This window comes from Drosophila nasuta, chromosome 3 (assembly GCF_023558535.2).
Source record: "Drosophila nasuta strain 15112-1781.00 chromosome 3, ASM2355853v1, whole genome shotgun sequence".
Taxonomy (NCBI): Eukaryota; Metazoa; Arthropoda; class Insecta; order Diptera; family Drosophilidae; genus Drosophila; species Drosophila nasuta.
This window is the reverse complement of record NC_083457.1, coordinates 7,498,392-7,514,553: the sequence shown is the minus strand read 5'-3', so window position 1 is coordinate 7,514,553 and position 16,162 is coordinate 7,498,392. Positions and strand designations below refer to the sequence as shown.

At 34.1% G+C, this 16,162-nt stretch overlaps 1 protein-coding gene across 8 annotated transcripts in view; it reads right to left on the bottom strand.

Moving 5' to 3' along the window:
• Positions 1–1,974: 1,974 nt before the first annotated feature.
• The window catches only part of LOC132792019 (poly(rC)-binding protein 3), a 116,159-nt gene continuing 101,971 nt past the window's right edge, over positions 1,975–16,162 (bottom strand). For 3 of the 8 annotated variants that reach the window (XM_060801210.1, XM_060801209.1, XM_060801211.1), the window contains exons 3-11: positions 14,264–14,320; positions 14,083–14,199; positions 13,715–13,808; positions 13,454–13,617; positions 13,234–13,353; positions 10,161–10,301; positions 7,146–7,230; positions 6,813–7,080; positions 3,143–5,255 (exon numbers count right to left, since the gene is read on the bottom strand). In XM_060801210.1, the coding sequence (XP_060657193.1) occupies positions 4,568–5,255; positions 6,813–7,080; positions 7,146–7,230; positions 10,161–10,301; positions 13,234–13,353; positions 13,454–13,617; positions 13,715–13,808; positions 14,083–14,199; positions 14,264–14,320 (1,734 nt within the window). In that variant the 3' untranslated portion in view covers positions 3,143–4,567. Of the gene's footprint in view, positions 2,336–3,138; positions 5,256–6,812; positions 7,081–7,145; positions 7,231–10,160; positions 10,302–13,233; positions 13,354–13,453; positions 13,618–13,714; positions 13,809–14,082; positions 14,200–14,263; positions 14,321–16,162 lie in introns of those variants that run through there. The other 5 variants (XM_060801212.1, XM_060801215.1, XM_060801216.1 and 2 more) reach the window with 5 other exon arrangements.

Here is a 16,162-nt window from a genome sequence, read left to right as displayed (position 1 = left end):
GAAAATTAGCGTAAAGGGATCAAAATTAATTTCAAGTTATTGTAAGCATTCAAAAAATTAATGTTCCTTCAACTAATTTATAATGTGTAGAGTACAAATAAATGATATATGCATTGAAATTGTTCGTGTTCTCTGGGATATGTTTGACTTTATATGCTTTTGTATAATTTTCTGCTGATTACAATAATTATGTTGTATTTTTATTTTTTCTTGTTGTGGATATGTTTGGGTAATTGTATTTGTTTTGTTTTCCATTTTTTTTTTTTGTTTTCTGCCTTATGGTATAATTAATTTGTATAATCGAAATTTGACACATTTTTCTGCCCATAAATTGTTATTTTGTTTAACTAGCTTACGGATTGATGTTTCGGCTAGCGCCTAACCTAACAGACATATGTTTGTATATATTTATAAATTGTTTTTAATTTCATTTTTTATGTAGGTGTCTGTGTGTGTGTGTGTTTTTATGTGTGAGTATGTATGTAACTAAATTTCGTCACTATTGTGGCTTAAAATTATTTGGTAATTTATTTAACAAGCCACAGTTGCATTTGCAATTTTCTTTTTATTAATTAATTTTTGCTTCTTGCTGCCCAGCCTAAAATTAAATTTAACTCAAATTAAATTAAGTGTTGTTTTTTTTTTGTAGTTTTAACATTGAAAATCATTTTATTTTTTGTTTTGATGTTGTTTTGCGTATAAATTTAACAGCTAATGTTTTAAAATTATACTTTAATTTAAGCATAATCGCAATAGTATTAATTAAATTAAATCCATTATTCTCATTTCATTTTCCACGCATTAGAAAAGTCTTTTTAATCGCCGCAAAAGTGCTTAAACATTATTATTGTAATTTGAATTTTGGTCACTTAATTTAACATTTTCACTAAAAAACCAAAACACCTTGCAAAATGTTTTAACAAAAATAAATTTGGCTTCAAATGTTTCCGCTCAGTTGATGTTTCTCTGATTTTTGTATTTTTTTTTCTTCTTATTGTTGTTGTTGTTGTCGTTCAGTTTTCGTACAACAAATTATAACTAATTTTGAAAAATGTAAAAATCAAGTCGTATTTAATTTAGATTAATTTAATTTAATTAGTTCATAGTTATTATATGTATGTAGTTTAATCAATAAACAGAATAAATTTTGTCCTTCAGTCTAAACATATTCAAAAATCACAAATACAATTTCGATAACAATTACAATAATAAAAATAATAAAATTAAAAATTATTATATCAATTAATATAGTATATGTTTGTTTGTATGTATATCCGTCATATTCATATATATAATTGTATGTATATAAATATTAACAACAAACGCACAAAATTTGTCGCCTAACAAAGTGGAAATTAATTAATTAATTTCTTTATTTTCTTTTGTTATGATTTAGTATGTAATTTTTGTCTCTTTGCTTTGCTTGCTGCTTGGCTTTCATCATTATTGTTAAATATTCTTTTTTTTACGATTTGTTTTTATAATGCTTAAATTTGTTGTATGTTGTTTTTTGTTTTTGGTTATGCGCATGCACAATTACTTGGCTTAAAATTTAATTGCATTTAGAAGTTTGCTTTTACTTTTGCTGTATTTGCTGTGTTTTTTTTTGTTTGTTTGTTTGTTTGTTTGTTTGTTGGTTATAATTATTGTTGTTTGTTTTGTCTTCATTTTGACTAAGCTTACAATTAATTGCTGTTCTGTTCTTACTCTTTTGGGCACACGAACCTCAGGGAAGAAGTGTGCCCGAAAACGGTTTTAACATAAAGTTGTTCTTATTGTTTTGTTTTCTTTCTTCATATTACTTTGTTTTAAACTTAATAAAAAATATCATAATTAATAAGAATCAATGAATAAATATAACGCGTATGTATTCGTATATGTCTGTATGTATGTATGTATGTATGTGTCTATGAACGTGGTTTATGTATGTCGTTAATATTCTCTTTACTCCTCCTCCATCGGTGATTTGACATCTTGTTGTCATATGATTTGTTTGTGATTTATCTTTTCTTTTTTTTTTTTTTGTAATTTTTTATACCTTTTCTGCATTTTACTTATTGCTTATAATTTAACATTTGACGATTCATGCGTCGCCGATTTTTGCCGTTCTCCCCGCTGTCACAGTTGTTACAATTGGTTTCAGCTTTGCGGCTCCAGTCCCTCGCTGCATTCGATTTGTTTTAGCTTTTTATTTGATGGTTGGTTGTTATTTTGTTTGTGTTGTTGTTGTTTGTTGAATTTGCGTTGCACTTAGTGTATGGGTGTCTTAACAATTGCACTGGGCGCAATATAGTGGTAACCAGGTATGGGCAGTCCAGCGGTCTCCATTGATATTCTGCAAATTGCAATATATAATTTAACTTGAATGGCATTACAAAGGAAATTATAGATATTGATTGTGTGTGAACGACCTAGATTTTGTTAAAAGTTTACCGTTGCTTTAAGATTTATATCATTACCCAAGATAAGCGAGTATTATTTTAAAGATTCTATTGGAAGTTTAAACTCTTTTTTTTTAGTATTTCTTCACTTTATTACAAACGCAGTTTTTGTTTCATATATAATTTTGTTTCATTGCATATAAATAGATTTGCTTGTCGGTTGGTTGTTTTATGTTTTTTTTTGTAGCTATAAATCGCGACTAAGGGTAAAGCGATTTCGGTTTAGTGTGTCTATTCATGTTAAGTATTTAGTAGTACATTCATTATAAGAATTTTTTAGCTTTTGCTCAAACTACTTTGTATATACGAGTATGTATTTGTAAGTATATATTTATATATATGTGTTTGTATATAATTTGGTTATAAAATCGTAAGCCCGCTTAACTTAAATAATCGTAAGGGTGTACTCTGTGTTCTGTATTACAATGTGTGTCATTTGTCTTATTAAATAATAATATTCCTAATTAATAATTTATATGTATAAATTTATTTTGTAAAGAGGAGAGAAATTTCAATTTCATTTTCCGAATACTTTCATTTCAACAATCGTTTTTTATCCTTTTTTACCAATTCAAAAAAAGTTTGGTATCTTTTGTTTCTTTTTTATTTGCAAGTAAAATAATAAGTAATAATAATAATGTATAATAACAAATTTACAATCGTATAATAAATACAATAATTTAGAAATAAGAAAATCAGTGTATACAACTAACCGAATTATTGAATGATTTTTTTTTTTATAAACAATTCAAGACTTCAAAAGCCTAATACATAATAACGTTTCATCTTCCCTATCAACATATATATAATATGGGTATACCTTATGTATTTATGTATGTATCTTTCTTTCTCTTTTCCTCTTTCTATGTGTGGTGCCTTCAAATGGCTTTCTAAGTGATTTATTTTACTCTCTTCTTTTTGTTCACGGTTCAAAATTTTCATTATGCTTTATGCTTTTGTACGCTCATTTGCGTCGATTGCGTCAATTAGAGCGAATTGGTCCATTAAAGTCGCCGTGCCAAATTCATATCAGCACAATGCATTGGAATTTTTTTCTTCAATTTCTTAATTTTGTATTTTTTTCTTTTATTTGCATGGAACTTCTTTAAGAAGTTTTGGTTTCTTTGCTTGACAAATGACTGAAGAAGGAAAAGAGGGGCAACGGGGCTTTATACTTAAAATACGATTAGTGCTTACTGGCTAGTTAGAGAATTATATGAATAATTACTTAGTACAGATATTGGAGAGGGAGACTAATGACATCGCATATGTTACAGTGAATGTGAAAGGGGTTTTCGGGGGATGTGGGTTGAATGTATGCTAATTGTTATCGATATTCGATATACGATATTAAGCAATTCACAAAACTCTTTACTTCCTACTACGTTCATCAATCTTTCTCATTCTAAGGATGCGCTAAAATTTGGCAAATTCTATAATGTACGATATATGTATTATGTTTATAACTATAAAAGGGACAAGGGCAAAATATCCTACATATATGTCATATATAGTATGTTGGTATTTATGTATGTAAAACACCTATTAGGAGTCTCTACTAGGGTCCTTATGCTGCATTTCACTTGGTCAAAATTTGATTACAATACTTGGACTAATTCCATTTCTTCTTTTTGCTTTCTATATATATTCGATAAACAATATTGTTCAAGTGCTTGAAAAATTCAAATGTAAGGTATACGTATGTTTAAGTAGCTGTCGTTTTCTTGGCAGTCCTAATCTTAATTTCCATTTTTATTTACGATATATATATTGCGGCATTATTAAAATAAACAATAATTGCCTCAACTAAAAAACTAAACTGAATACTACCTCGATTACTGTTTTCAACTAATTTATAAAAAATTGTCTTCAAATTTCAAATACTTTTACCAATTTTTTTTGTTTCTCACTTTTACAACTATTTCCTTTACTTTGCTTTTTTATTTGTATTTTTTATTTTTTGTTTCTTTGTAGAGTAAAATTCTTGAAGAATCGTTGACTCTAAAGCTGTCGCAACGCTAAAAGACTGAATTTTAAAACTAACAGAAGCTACTACATAGCTCGACTATTATCAAATGATGATCGCTTTTCTCTTAACTCTTGGGCTGGTCTAATTTGGCCTACCCCTAGTAGGGATTAAACTTGTTGCGCGCCTTCTCCGATTCACCCCCGGTCTCTGTCTGATGTTGCCTAAAACGCGAGGTCGCATAATGACCCTTGGCACGATTCACACCCGTGGTCTGCACCGGCGGTCCACCGGGCGTTCCATTGCCATTGTTGCCCAACGATGTCAGACTGAGCAGATCCAAGGCGCTCAGATTGGAGAGAGCGGTGAGGGCGCCCGGTTTGGTCAGCAGTTGCAATGCAGAGGCCAATGAGCTGCCGCCTAAAGCAGCTGCGGCTGCTCCATTGCTGAGATTGTTGCTGTTGTTCACGTTGTTGTTGTTGTTATTGTTGTTGTTGTTGCTGTTGTTGTTCTGTGTGCCATTGGTGGCATAATTGGAGGCGTTGGTGGCGCCATTGGTGCTGGCGGTACTGTTGCTGCTGCTGTTGTTGGTGTTGCCATTGTTGTTGGCATTGCTGCCAGTTAATGGCACTGTCAGACAGCCGTTGCCATTGACACCGGCAGCTGCCGCCGCTGCCACAGCAGCCGCTGCGGCTGCACCGCCAACTCCTCCAACACCAGCACCTCCAGCAGCAGCCGCAGCAGCAGCGGCGGCGGCGACAGCAGCACCACCACCACCGGCTGTTGTTATGGCTGCAGTGCCATTTTGGGCTGCCTGATCCTGTAGATTGGCCTTCTGCAGTTCAACGCTGTGGATGAGGTACACAGAGAGATAGATAGAGCCAGAAAGAAAGAGAAAGGAACATATGGGATATTGTTTTTGCTTTTGGTTTTTGCAGGTAAGTTTTTTTTAAAACCATTTTTTCTTTTTTTTTTTTTTTGGTTTTGTGATTTTGTGGAATTGAGTTGGTAATTTTTATTTTTATTTTTTTTTATTGAATTTCTTTAGTGTTATGCAAAAAAGGTTAAGGAGGTTTTTGTGTGGAGGAACGGTTCGGAGTAAACGGATGGTATAGCAAAGTTTCTGTCAAGAACTTTTGGCGCTATTTGGTTTGGTTTGGTTTTTGTTTTGTTGGTGGGAGCGGCGTTCAAATATTTTTTTCTTTTTTTTGGATGGTAGGAGAAGAAAACTTGTAAATATATCTTTTTTTTTTTTGGTTGATTGGTTGGTTGGTTGGACATGACCGAAAGAGTTTTGAAGAGTATTTTTTGAGGGATTGAACTTTTTAATGTTTTTGTTTGGTGGGATTTTTTGTTGGTTAAGTTTTAGTTTGTTGCGGGTTGGGGGAGAGAGGAGCATAGTATTATTATTTGTTTATTTAATTGAATTGATGTTTTTGTCTTTTTATTATTATTTTTTGGTTTGGTTTTAGGTTGGGTGAGTTGAACTGCAGTTTCTTTATTGAAGATGTACCAATTGTATTCAGTTTCGATTCCAGTTGCTTAGATATTTGCTTGTGTGAGAGCGCGACAGACAGAGTGTGTGTGACAAAGATTGAGCGAGAGAGAGACAGAGTGCGACGCGTGACGAAGTTTTTTAGTTGCTTTAGGTGCTGCTGTCCATCTTGCTCCTGCTCCTCCTCCTCCAAAATTGCCTGCTGAGCTGAGACTCGTTGTATATGTGTTTGGATCTACTATATACATCGATGGGTAATACTAGATGCTAATTAGGTTTATATATTGATATTTTAGAATTAATGGTTTATAAAACAAATTAATAATGCTAATATTTTGATTAGAGTTTGAGTTTGATTAAGTTTTTTTTTTGATTTTCTGTTTATTTTTGATTTTTTTTTTGGTGCTGAGTTTGTTTTTGTCTATGCATGAAATTGTGCATTTTACATCATTTTTGGAACTACAAATGAAAGCAGCAGTTTGGTGCTGAATGCGGGCTTACGACTTAAACACTAGTAAAAAGAGTAATTGAGTACTCGCTGTTTGAGTTTGAGCTTAAGCTTAAAGTTAAGTCGAGTGATCTTTGAACGCGCTGCCACAGGACCTCTACCAGTATAATTCTTGTATTACATATTATGCATTTTGTATATATGACTAAACATTTACTGAGAGACCGAGACGACCGACGACCTCCTTAGACCTTGTATTTTATTGTTTGCTTTGTTTGTTTTTTTTAGTTATTCTTATTGCTTACTTTCGTCAATTTGCAATCATCAATTCGACAAAATTGTTTTGTTAAAACAACACACACACACATACACATATGATTAACAATATAGTACTTGAAATGAGTTGTTAATATAGTGAGTGATATCTGATCGCACATAAGAAGATGACAGCTGAAGACTCACCTCATGTTGATTAAGTATTGGGCCAATGCAACCGAATCCGGATTACCACTGATGGTTATGGTACGATCGGTGTTGCCGCCCTCACGCTCCTCACAGTTGGAGATGCGTATCATGGCGCCGGAGATCTGACGTATTTCAGCAATTTTGGTGCCGCCCTTGCCAATAATGCAGCCAATCAAATCATTTGAGACGGTCATCTCATGCTGCTGCTGCTGTGCCCGATTCGCGTTGGCCGTGCGCAACTGCGATCCAGCCAAAGCAGCCAGAGCTATAGTAAAGTATTATATACATTATCAGTATACATATATTTTTTATTGAAACTCTCTTACTCACCTGTGTGATTGATTCCGCTGGTGCCGGTTGGCGTCATGCCGGCCAGGCCCAAGGCAGCCAAACTGGCCAATGGATTCTTGGCAACCTGTTGAATGGCAAACTTGGCATTAAAAACTTGATCCACAGTTCATTATTATGCGTTGTTATTATATGATTATGTATTTTGAGAGAGAAAGAGAAGGGTATATATATGGTATATTTGACACAGTTTAGTAATTAGTCCTGGTATTTTTGGGTTTATATATAGTAGATCGAATCGGATTTGGGTTTTTGGTATCACAACACAACGCGCGTACAGCTTTCAATAAACAGTAAAAAGAAAAACGAAAATTGGAAAAAACGAACAACATAATTTAAATTGTATTTATATGGTACACAAAAAATACTGAATATATGCTAAAAGCAAAGCCAAAAGGAACAAAAAAAAATAAAGCAAAAAAACACAAATTTTAGTTACATACCAGACAAACATTATTCACATTTGTATACAGGGTAAAAGTGTGAATGTGTGTGTGTGATTGTGGTGTATGTGTACTGTACGTTGAAATGTTTTATGGACGAGCATTTGGAGTATTTAATACTGTTGTTTTTGCTATCTATGTCGGTGTGTAGACAATTATACTGTTGATTTACGAGTCTAGTTCAAAAGTGTACGCCACACAAGATATATGTTACGTATCTTTGTTTTTATTCTACAAATACAAATGTAGCTAACTATATAGCGAAAGGCTAGACACTTGGAGAATGATACATGGCTTATAGATGGGTATGGCAACAATTTTAAAGCAAGTACTTCGTTTTAACAAATGTCTCTAAGCTACAAATTTATTATACTACTTCAATTTGCTTAAGAGGAATGTTTTAAATGCAAAACATGGTTAAATATGTACTTTCAAAATAAAAACAATGACTTTAAATATAATTGGCACACTTTTTTGACTCAAAATTTGTACTTGAAATTTGCCTTGAAATTATATTTTAAAAATTTACTAAATATTTTATAGATAAAACACATTTAAAATAAAATTAGCACACTTTTTGGAGTCAAAATGTTTTCTTGCATTATACCTGAAAATATGCTTTCAATACATGCTTAACTTTTACTATTTACTTCACGGTTTTTTAATACTCGTCCCCAATGCTTTCATTTAGTTGCTGAAGCTTCTATTCAATTGCTATACAATATCAAATTCTATAACGCACTCTCAATAACTCTTGATACCTATTGAAAGCCCAAGCTTTGTGCAAAAAGCGTATGAATACATTAATTTTGAGTCCATTCCTGAATCGAAAAGTTATCGTATTTTGATAGTTCAAGGCCTCTTTGCATATTCATTGCAATTGAAAGTTATGCACCCCATAGCACCTACAGCAAATTACACACACACACACACACACACGCACAACAAGAATAGTACACACATAATACATATTGTATGCAGTTCATCTGTGTGTAATATAGACAAGATAGAACTGCGGGAGGGGGTGAAATGCGGAGGAAAAGCGGAATACGAAATGTATGGTAAAACGCATTCGCATTCGCTCGCTTTATAAATTAATCAAATCGAATGCAACATTTGGAAATAAGTTTCGAATGTTGCATGCATCAAACGAATACACACCCACACACACACACACACAGACAGACTAAGAACTGTTGCAAAAAAAAAGTATAGAAAAAACATAGTAGATAACTAAAAAACATACATGGGGAGTACAAATCTGGTAGAGAAATCATAAAATATTGAAATGAAATGCTCGTGTATGTATATCTAAATATACATATTTGAATGCATGTCCGTGTGTGTGGGTGTGTGTGTAGAGTTGATGTTTGTGTGTGTGTGTGGGTGGGTGGATGGTTTTTGACAACTCGAAATCAAATATTTATCTAATGCATAAACAAATAAAACATGCGCTTCGCTTCGTTATATGAAAAATGGTATACATAACATATTTTCTCAGTGCACTTCGCTTATAAATGGAAATGAACTTGCAACTCAATAGCAAGTCAAACGGGACGATTGCGGGGGCGGGCAAAGGATGATACTTTTTTCGTTTTGGGGTCACAAACTCGTCATAGAAAGTCGCGTATTAAATAAACATATCTTTGGGGTATATATGGTACTATATGTGTATGCACACAGCACACACAGTTGGCAAGGTTGAAACAATTCACAAATTATACTGCAACTTTGCGACATAAAAATGCATTTGATGGGGGTTCTTTTTTTTCCTTTTTGGTATCCCTGGAGTCACAGGATTTCTTTTTTTTAGTGTCGCCCACTAAAACCAAATAAAAAAGCGAAGAAAAAAAGCCAAAAAACAAAGAGAAAAACAATATAAGAAAAGAAGGAGGAGGTGGAATATCAACAACTTTGTGGTCCAGCAGTTGCTTGGGGAACTGGGCGACAACACACAACGTTAATGTTATTGAAATGTGTCCTGACCACAGTTGCACCACGTTGGGGGGATCATAAAAGAAATGGCAGAGGTACTAAAGGTAACTACTACACAAGAATACAAACTACAAAAAACACACACACACACACACATTGAGACATTGAGAAAGACAAAGAGGTGGCTAGAGAGAGAAAAAACGGGGTGATATGAGAGGGTTTAGGGGGGTAAAAACAACTATATATATACTAGTGGATAACGAAGGGGGGAAGTATGCGATACGAGTAACGAGTAACAACAAACAGCAATGCACAAATACAACTAAGTTGGGGGCGGGGGGTGTGGCGAAGGTTGGCGAGGCTGACAAAGGGGCAGGCGGATGGTCAATAAGTGTTCATACTGGAGGGATATATATAGTACAGCTACTGGGGGAAGTATAGTATTTTTTTTTTTTTTAGTTTATCCGGGTACAGCAACACACATGCCAAAGAATAACAAATGCTGTCTCGGCTCGACTTTCAAATTTGTGTTGTTGTCGCGTTGCAGTTGCAGTAGCAGTCGATGTTGTTGTTTTTATTTTTCGTGTGTGTTTTACGTTTCGGATCAATCAAAACTCACATCGGGCATTTGCTGTAGGTGATGGTGGTGTGCTGGTACCGCTCCTGGTAAATGTGCCCCCTTTAACAAAGGATCCGCTAAGCCTGAAATACCAGCATGTAGACCACCGGTAGCCAAAGCAAGTGGAAATACTGGACAGGTCTAATGGTGTTTTTTTTGTTTTATAGAACATTTCAGTATCGGTTTTTTTTTGTGTGCGTAGGAATTTATTTTATTTTTTTTTTTTGGTTTCGAAGGAAGAAAAAAGTAGAAGAACAAAAATGATTTACCAAAAATAAATTGTTGAGCTCGATAATTTTTGTTTTTGTATATAATTGAAAGCTTACGAAATATATTTTGCTATACAATATATATTTTTTAGTTGGAAGCTTGCAGATTTCTTTTTATCAAAAAGCTTGTGTGCGAAAGTTTCCGTGTATTCGATATTCAGTTTCGATAAATGATATACGGAGGGAGTTTTTGTTGAGTTATATCAAAACACAAATGATACCAACTAAGAGAAAGAGAGAGCGACAAGGATTAAGGATCGATCATGGATACAGACTAATAATAAGAGACAGTCAAGGTCCAAGGAGAGAATGAGGCACGGAATAGGAACGATTTAGAGCAACCCACGATAATTGCACTAAGCTATAACCCAGACACGATTTTTTTTTTTTTGGGCGGGAAACAAACAAAATGTGTACCCAATTGACAACTGATAACTGAACTGTGAAAGGTAACAGGTGAGAAAGGCAACAGGGTTAACTTGTTACACACTACACACGCCGCATTATGCTAAAAAAAAACCAACACCGACAATAACCTGGGACAAAGTGAGTGAGAAGAGAGAGAGAGGGAAGAGAGCAAGTTTTGTTTATTGTTCTTTTTGAGAGCGAGAGAAAGAGTAAGAACGCAATAAATGGTAGACAACTATTTTGAATTATTGTTTTTGTTTTGCGAGCATTTAATTGAATTTGATGTGACAACAAAAACTTTTGTTTGAAACTTTTTGTTTTGGCACAATGGTTGGGGCGAAGGCTTAAAGGACTTTGTTGTTCTCTTATTATAATTATTATTTATATTTTTTGTATTTTTGATGCTGTTGTTGTCGCACAAAATTAGCTTTTTCAGATGGGATTTTAAAGAGTTTTTCACTGATTTACGGAGAGAGAAAGAGAGAGAGAGAGTTGCATAATGTGAGGGCTCGGGCAGGACGATATTTGAATAGTATGTTGTTGCATTTTGCTAATTGTTTTATTTGGTTGTTGTTGTTGTTGCTGCTTCTGTTGTTGTTCTTGCTGTTGTTTTAATGCAAAATGTTTTGGTGGTGATAATATACGATAATATAAATGTTATGTATGCGTATTTGTAACTCATCTAAAGTATCAGCTTTGCGACTGATAGATTGATATTGCTGTGGCTTTTGGTTTTACTTGTTGTTGTTGGTTGTTGCTGTGGTGAACTTTGTAATTGATTAAAACTTTGGTTGTCGAACTAAACATTTAAATATTCGAGTTGTAAGTATGGAAATACTACACAAAATTAAGAGATATACCAAAAAAATATAAACGAAGGATATAGATAGAGACAAAGTAGTATCTTTTTTATGGTGGGAAGTTTTTTCTTGATTTGACTTTCGATCACTATTAGTTGATGTTGCTTTCGCTTTTTGTTGGTGGAATTTACTTTGGTGGCTTTGCTGTTGTTGTGTGTTGTTCATGAGGTATATATTAATTATTTTTGATTGGATTTTATTATAGAGCTATAGTGTAGTTTAAACATACTTCTCCGCACGCTGCACGCGAGCCCTCATTTAGAACAGAGAGAGATGAGAGAAGACACTTTTATGTTGCGAGTGTGTGTTTCAGAGAGAGAGCGAGCGAGAGAGTGAAACTCACTCAGTTACTTCTCGGTAACACGATGAGAGCAGTCGCCCAATCTGGAACATCCTCAATTTCGAATAGAGGATTTCCCCAAAAGTGCGACCGCTCCCCAACAAAACAGATTGCGATGCACTTCACGAAAGCGAGAGAGCGAACACTCTTAACCTGAGAGAAGAGAGTGCGAAAGAAACTAAAAAAAAAACAAAACACAAAAAAACAACAATGTAAAAAATGTATTTAAAAATATTATTAAAATATTTATCAATCAATTTTCAGTTTAGTTTGTTGGCTGCTGTAAATGATTATCATTAGTTCAGTTGGGGGGCCACCATTGGACATTTTGAAAATGAAGAATCTTATGGCTTGGGTTCAACGGTACAAGAGATGAGCGCAAAGAAACGGTAAACGACATGGGGAAATAAGTGGAGAATCGAATCGAGCACCAACAGTTGAGTACAATTCAAATTCTAAACTGTACCAAACCAAAGGTTCATTTCTTTACTTTTGTTTTGGGACAAATCTGCAACAAGGTTTCATTTGGGTCACAAGTCGGTACGGTACGGATCTGGCTCTAGACAGTTGCCAAAATGGAGGTTCAAAGGGTGCTCAATAGATTTGATTGTGTGAGGAGGTGTGGACAAAGATAGAGAAATAGTAAAAGAGAGAGAGAGAGATAAAGATATTGAGAGAGAAAATAGAGAGAGAGAGGTGCAAATCATAACTGGGAATTTCTAAACGAGCAAGAGAAATATGTTTGGAGATAATTAGATAATTGGATACACAAACTAAAGACTGTTGTTTTGGTATTTTTATACACATATAATATATAGAGAGAGAGAGATCAAGATAGAGTATTGACATGGAACTTAAGAAGTTAAAAGAATTTGCTAGACGCGCATATATATCGGGGTTAAATCAAATATATATAAATTAAAGGATACAACTCAAATGGACAACAAAAAAATTTAAAATTAAAAAAAGATTATTATTAGCATTTGATAATAGGATTTGTTTGTTGACGGGGACAGAAATAAATAAATATAGATTTAGAGAGAAAGTATCGGCAGTAAATAGCTATAGAATGCGGCGTTATATATTGATCGATAACGATAACTGATAACGGTTTCGATTACATCTTACAACACTGCTTAACCTATGCAATTATTCAAAATGCTAATGCACTTTTGTCAGGCACTGTGTGGACATACCTCTTGTGTGGGCACCGCATAATTGCCTTGTATGGTGAAGGCCTGTCCATTGGCCAAAATAACTGGCCCAGTCACTTGCGGCTTTGGTCGATATGGTATGGTAGCACCGCGTGGTGGAGACTGCAAAGTTGAGAGGGGAAAAAGAGAGTGTTAATTACTTAGTCAAAGCATCAGGCACATCACGATCTTTGGGGAGTGCGTGTGTGTTTGGCTAGCTCACCTCCAACATGACAAGACATATCTGATAGATGCATTGGGTTATCTGCTCGGCGCTGCCACTCAAGGTAACTGCTCGCTCCGTGGAGTTTGGCAACATATCGCTGGCCACCTGTATGGAACAGCCTGTAGTTTGGCGTATTTCCTTTATCTTTGAGCCACTCTTGCCTGCATAAGTCGATATATATAAATATGTGTGTATATGTGACTAACTGGTTAATGAATTGACATTTCGATTTTTATATTTTTGTATTTTTTTACGTACCAATTAATGATCCACATTGACTGGCGGGCACAATCAATCGAATGGGTATTTGAGTTTTGCCAACTTTGCCAACTTCATTGAACTGCGAGCACCACTGAAACGGGTTTCAAGTTAGTAATGTGAAGCGAGAGTTGATTCCACCACGAGCCACTTATTCACAAGAATTGAGTACACAATCAACATTAGAGAGCGCGCACATTTCATTCTTGAACCGCAAAGAAAAAACTTTCTCTTCACCACCATGAAATGTGCGATGAGAATGTTATTTCTTTTTTGCAAGTGTAAACTTCAACCAATTATTTGTTAGTTTATGTAATAAGTTTAGTTTAAGACTCGCGCGCATCCGTTTCAATCTAGCGCACACATACCTCTTCAAATTTCTTTGTAATTAGCGTAAATGCCGAGAAGATTGCGCTTGTTGTGCCAGACACCGTTACAATGCGTTCCGGGCATGAGCCATCCGAAATGTTAATTTTGGCACCAGACTGTAAAGATGGTTAAATATGCATTTGATCTATTTTCAATTCTCTTCTACTACTTGTGACTTACCTCCTCACGAAATCTGTTGACAATTTCACCCTTTTTACCAATAATACTACCGACTTCCTGCAAAGATACGAATAACATAAAGTAGAATTAGCGTTTGAAATTAAATCGCATTTGTGTATAAAAAATGTTAGTGTTATATATTGTTAAATAATACTAATTGCTTTCTTTTAAAAAGATATAAATATATTAAGTTTATGGACTGTCGACAAGGCATTGATTAAATTAAATTTATGAGCTTGTTTGCGCTGCTTTAAATGTATCTTTTAACCAGTTAAAAGTATTTTAATAGAAGATACGTAGTATCTAATTATACAAATGTTTAATCTCTAATTTCGTTGACTTTCAAATAGCTTATTTCCTAATACAATTAGTCTATACCAAATTAATCTTTAAACCAGTTGAAAGTGTTATACAAATGTGATTCTAATCATAAATTTGGTCGATTATTTTATAGCGTATTAAATGTATCTTATTAAGCAGTTAAAAGTGTTTAAAAAAAAAACCCTATATATGATTATGCAATTGTGTTTCTAATCTTTCATTTCCTTGACTTTTAAATAACGTATCTCATAGTTTAATTTGTCTACACTCAATTTTCCTGAATTTACTACCCTTTTTCTCCATTTTTTTTTAATGTTTTTTGTTGTTAGCAACGTCGACGTCGATGTGCAAATTCGATTAAATATTAAGTGATATTATACCACAGTGTGTATGTGTAAATTCCTGTGCATGTCTGTGCGTGTGTGTGTGTAACTGCTTTTGCATATTTAAGTGGCAGAGAAAAAGATTGACACCCCCAACTCCCAACCAGATTCGAAGCTCGCTCGCTCTCTTCTGGGCCACATGTTGAAAATGTCGGGCGTAATGAAATTTGCGGGCAACGCGTTTTAATTGATTGTAAATATCTGCATAGCCGCGGGCGCACACACACACTCACACTTCCAACTACTACACATGTATATGTGTGGTATATATGTATATATGTAGTGTAATTGGCCTGTCTGCAAAGAGCGTTGAAAGCATTTTGCTACTCACTGAAACTTGAACAAGTTTTGCGTATCGATCAATAAAAAAAGTATTCAGAAATAAATCACATTAATTACACAGCAGCTGGCAGCATTCGTTCAACATTCGTTTATCTCTATGTGCAAACGTGATGAAATTTCAGTTTTGCCAAAGTTTTAGCTACAAATATTTCGTGTTTTGTGTCATATTATATTCTGCACATTTTTTCTTGTTTTTGGCAATTGAGAACTACAGTTGCAGTTGGCTGCATTAATTAAAACGTCGTTTTTACTTCAATATGTTTCTGGCAAAATGAATTCAAATAAATCTTTATGCAAGTCAAAAGTAATGATGTATATCTCTCTCATTCTCTTCCCCCTATAGCTGTCTCTGTTCATGGATGGTTGCTAAAACCTAATTAAAATGATTTCAGCCTGTGCAATGACAGCTTATAAATAATACTCGCATAATACTCGTATCGATAATTCGGCAAATTAAACGAAAACATATCGAGGACACATTGACTGACATTGATTACACTTACTTAGCCGCAAAATACACAATTTTTTTTATTATGTAAATCGTTTTTTTTTTTTACTGCTCATAAAATTTATATATATTGGTCAAGCACTTTAACCGACTCTGGAGCAATCTTTACAAGGACATTAAATATTTAACGATTATGGTAAACTGGTTGAGTTGTGGAGCCAATGATGACATTTGGGCAGCTGTCTATAGTTTTTATTGCTGCAATTAAACTAGAATCTAAACAGTTCTGCTCATTTCATAATTTCTGATCTGCTGCTTTAATTGCAGCTCTTAAATTTGCAATGCTAATAAAACATGAGCTTATAATTTTTTGATAGCTGTGATTCTTACAAATGTATTCGTTTT